The 4,551-nt window shown below is 30.9% G+C and overlaps 1 protein-coding gene across 1 annotated transcript; it reads left to right on the plus strand.

The window, feature by feature from the left end:
- Positions 1 to 1,746: 1,746 nt before the first annotated feature.
- LOC134837977 (replication factor C subunit 1-like) lies at positions 1,747 to 4,276 on the plus strand. Its single transcript, XM_063853390.1, has 7 exons — positions 1,747 to 2,546; positions 2,603 to 2,680; positions 2,739 to 2,816; positions 2,872 to 2,949; positions 3,006 to 3,062; positions 3,119 to 3,175; positions 3,707 to 4,276. The coding sequence occupies exons 1-7, from the start codon at positions 1,874 to 1,876 to the stop codon at positions 4,105 to 4,107; spliced, it is 1,422 nt and encodes a 473-aa protein (XP_063709460.1). The 5' UTR covers positions 1,747 to 1,873; the 3' UTR covers positions 4,108 to 4,276.
- The last annotated feature ends 275 nt before the right edge of the window (positions 4,277 to 4,551 follow it).

Raw genomic sequence — 4,551 nt, forward strand, 5'->3', positions numbered from 1 at the left:
TTCTATTCTGTGTCTGCCTTTATTCTACGCGACGTGGTAGGTTGCAAATCATGAATTCTTAGTTTAAAATTTTTTTTCGGATAATAATCAGACACGATTATCACAAAAAAAAAGTATTAAAGAAACATAAAAATTCAACGGTGACCCAAATTTTCGGGTGACGATTTTTCTCAACGGTGATGGACTTGGACAAGAGTATTTAAATTGTGATTTTTATGGTCAATTAAAATTTTGTCCCATATTTCTTCGTTATATTGCTACACGAGCACTGCACATCAAAAATCCTCCAAAAAAATTTTTTTTTTATTTTTACGCAGCGCGATAACAACTGTCGTACTGCAAAACGTTATGTATTCCAAAAAAGAAGCCGACTTTTTAAAATAAATGTTTGTCTTTTTTCGTTTCATTTATTTGCGCCTCCTCAAATTACTTGCGTTGTTGCTGTTTTTTTGCATTGCAGGATTGCAGCAAGACGAAATAAAAGAAAAACAGAAAAAAGCGCAGTGGCATATATGACCACATGTAAATTTAACACTCGAGAGTTGAAGTTGAAGTCAAGTCTTTAAACAAGCATTTGTATGAGAATATTTAATAATAAACATTATTATTATTACTTTGTACGCTTCATGGCATTTTTTTGTTCAGAAATTTCATGTGTGTGTTGGAAAAAATTTAAAAAACCTAAAATATTATTATTGTTATTATCATTAAGTTTTTTTAAGTGGGCATATATTAGTGTAATTATTTTAATACTTGAGATGCGAAGCGATGATGAGACTTTTTTCGGACAAAATGTATCATTTTTCAAGTGTGAATCACTACCGTTGTGCAGCTGAAAGTGATTTTTCACTTTGATTTTTGGTGTGAATTTATTTATTTGTCGATAAATGTTGGCGAATATTTGAAAATTGAGTTATTTTAATTTGTTTGATAAGAAGGAAAATAGTTTTAGAGCTAAAATTTTAAATTTTTGATCTAAAATGATTGATTTTTATTGAACCTTTAGTTAAACTTTAAAATTTTTTTTAAAGATTCTAATAAATTTTTAATTAAATTATATAATTTTTTTTTTATATATTACATATATAATTTATTATATAATTTATATTATATAATAAAAATTATATTATTTTTTTTTTTTAAATTAAATATTAAAATATTTAATATTAAAATACCTACATATTATTTTTTTGATAAAAAATTTTGGTCTCAAAAAAATCATAAAAAAAATTTAAATTTCGAAAATTCTTTGGAAAACTCGGATTCTAAAAAAAAATTATTAATTTATTTGTAAAATTAAAGAAATGTTTAAAAAAAATATAACAGTTCAGAACTATGCAAACAAAAAATTTAAGAAAATGGTTTGAATTTTTTCGGAAATTTTTAATAATTTTTAAAAATTTTATATTTTGAAAAATATCTAAAGAAAAATAGAACATTTTATTAAAATTTTATAAATTCTTATAAAAATTCGCACCTTAAGCGTAAAATAATTGAGTTGTCTCCAAAACATTTTTCAAAATCATGTTTTCGAAAATTAAAATTTGGTTTACTGTCTAAATTTTCGAGTTTTATGAAAAAATCTAAATCAAAAACAGAAATTTTTTTCAGAATTTTGGAAATTCTTTGAAAAACTCGCATATTATTGTGAGTTGTATGAAAATGATTCTACTTCCGGTTGAAAAAACGACTCTCACGCCTCCTACAAACATCGCATTCTAACCTCAAAATTCACAAACTCTTAAATTTCGCGTCAATTTCACCGCGTCCTCCGATTTCTTTTATATTTTGCTAAAAAATATTTGTGGAATTCGTTCGATTTTCGTGTAAACCTCGTCTTTGATCAATCGCGCATCGTCACAACGTGTTAAACATGCCGGAAAACATGGATCTTCGTCAATATTTGCAGCAATTTCTGGACAGCGACGACGAAGTTCCCGATTCATTTATGACGATGACGCCGCCGGAACCGAAAGCTGGTCCAAGTCCAAGTGCCGTCAAGCGTGCTTTGAGTTTCAACGAACCCTCGGTTTCGGTTCACGTTCCATCAGAGATTGTCGTGGCTGAGCCACCTCCGAAAAAGTTCAAAATCGGTTTTCAGGATGTTTTTGTGAATTTTTTGGAACAACCGTCATCGTCGACTGTGGCAATTGTCGCACCGCCTGGATTTTCGTTTGGATTTGTCTCGATTGGAACACAAACTTCTCCCTGGAAGACGACCGCAGCAACACAAATGACGCCAAATGTTAAGCAACAGCCGATGAAAAAGGTTGAAGCTTCGGTTTCAGGTCCCGAAATGGAAGTTGTTCCATTGCAGGAGGAGATTCCAGTCCAGAAAGTTGAGATGAACAGCGTTCCTGATCAAGAAATGGTCGAATTTGTTGGAAAGAAGCCTCGTAAGGTGCCAGCAACAAAGGCTCCTCTCAAAACTGTCAGAGTTCCACCGGTTTCGCTCAAGTCGCCGAAACCACGCAAAGCTAAGGAGACTAGAATGCAAGCAGGGGAAGCTGCAAAGAAGCAAAATGTTCGTAGAGCAAAGGAAAATGGTGAGTTTTTAACATTATTTTAACAAAAAAATTAATTTTTCTTGAATTTTTTGTAGTTTCCATTAACCAGCAAGAGCCTTCAACTTCGAAAATGTCAGCAAAATCTTCTGTTGCACGTAAATCGAAGGAAAAAGGTGAATTTTCTCTTAAATCATCGAACAAAAACTAAAATTTTAATAATTTTTCACTTAGCTTCCATCGAAAATCAGGAACTTTCTACATCCGAAGGGTCAACCAAGTCCTCTGGCCGTCGCAAATCCAACGAAAAGGGTAAATTTTTCGATTTATTGGACAAAACCTGAAATTTACTTGAATTTTAACTTAGTTTCCCATAACGATCAAGAGCCATCAACTTCAAAGGGACCAACTAAGGCTTCTGCTGGGCGTAAATCGAAGGAAAAGGGTAAATTTATATTTAAAATCTTGAATTATTTTTAATAATTCTCACATTTTATGTAGTCTTGAATGAAGAAGGAAGTGAAAAATCTTCTAAATCACGCAAATCCAAAGAAAATGGTGAGTTTTTTTTTATTTTATTTCGAACAAAAATTTATTTTTTTTATAATTTTTAGTCGCCGTCAAAGTAAGAAAGGCCAAATCTCTTACTCCAAACATTTCGAAGGAAAATCGTAAGTTTCTTTTAAATAATTTTTCATTTAAAGAAAATCTTAATTCAAAATTTTTCAAAAAATTTTTAAATAAACCAAATATTTTTAAAAATTAAGGGTAAAAATTTTTATCAAAAATAATCATGAGAAAATCGAAATTTTGACTTTATGAAAATAAACGATTTTGCTTGAAATATTTTAATATAAATATTTTTTTATTTAATTTTTTTGAAATAGGTATTTTATTTGTCAAAATTTGGAGTAAAAAATCTTGAATTATTTTTTTTACAAAAAATTTCAAAACTATTTTTTTCGTGATAATTTTTAAAAAGTAATGATTAAAAATTAAATAAAAAAAATCAATTAAAGGTTAAAAAATTTTCTGAATATATTTCAAATTTTTTAATTTCAAAATCAAAAAATTTAAAAATTCTTGAAAAATTATGTAAAATACTAAAAATTACAAATTTTGACTAAATTTATGATTTTTATTATTTTTTTCATTTTGCTTTGATTCTAGTTTTTAATTTAGTTTCTTATTTCTACTTTTAGTCTCAACCGGAAATGATCAAGAATCACCCACCGCCGCCGTTGAAGCAAAGCCCAAACCCCTGTCCCTCTACCAACAATATTTGCAACGTACTGGTCCCTCAGCTCCCGGCAGCAAAGAAATCCCCAAAGGAAAGCCTGGCTGCTTAACCGGATACTCGTTCCTCATCACGGGCGAACTTGCATCGCAAACGCGCGAAGAATGCATTCGCTTGATCGAATCTCTTGGCGGTCAAATGAAAACCGGCGTTTCCAAGAAACTCAGCTACTTGATTGTCGGCGAAACTGGTGCCGGTCCCGCTAAATTGGCCAAAGCCGAACAACTCCAGACCCCGATCTTGACCGAAGATGGATTACTCGACTTGATTCGCGGCAAGAAGTCCGAGAAACGGAAGACTGTCTAAATTTATTACTTGATAACGTACTACACTCGTGAAAATGTGTTACAAGCAGATAACGCACTAAAAACTATCATTAACTATACATTAAACATGGATAATTTGTGTCTTTAAAGAAAATTATATTCGCTTTTGAGAGAGAGAAAAATATACATTAAACTCCTTATTTCTATTAAACGTACAGAAAAAAGCTTTGCGTTTGCCTTTTTGCGTTGTTAGTGTGTCGTAGAGGCTCATAACTGTTTCTCTTGTAATGTTAGACGAATGGATTAGCTGAGCAAAACCGACAGCAAGACGAACATAAGTCATGTACGCGCGCGATGTGTGTACAAAAAAGAGCTTTTTTCTCTCGGTATGACTTCTGTACTGAGATAAAGTGACTTTAAAAGTCGCTATTTGATTAAATTTTTTAAATCGCATTTTTCGAAAATATTTTTAATGCAAAAAATA

This window comes from Culicoides brevitarsis, chromosome 1 (assembly GCF_036172545.1).
Source record: "Culicoides brevitarsis isolate CSIRO-B50_1 chromosome 1, AGI_CSIRO_Cbre_v1, whole genome shotgun sequence".
NCBI classification, from domain to species: domain Eukaryota; kingdom Metazoa; phylum Arthropoda; class Insecta; order Diptera; family Ceratopogonidae; genus Culicoides; species Culicoides brevitarsis.

Coding starts and splice junctions, on each gene's coding strand:
- LOC134837977 (XM_063853390.1), top strand. CDS start 1,874: ATGCCGGAAAACATGGATCTTCGTCAATATTTGCAGCAATTTCTGGAC. Junction 2,950..3,005: donor GCGTAAATCGAAGGAAAAGG/GTAAATTTATAT, acceptor CATTTTATGTAG/TCTTGAATGAAGAAGGAAGT. Junction 3,176..3,706: donor AAACATTTCGAAGGAAAATC/GTAAGTTTCTTT, acceptor TTCTACTTTTAG/TCTCAACCGGAAATGATCAA.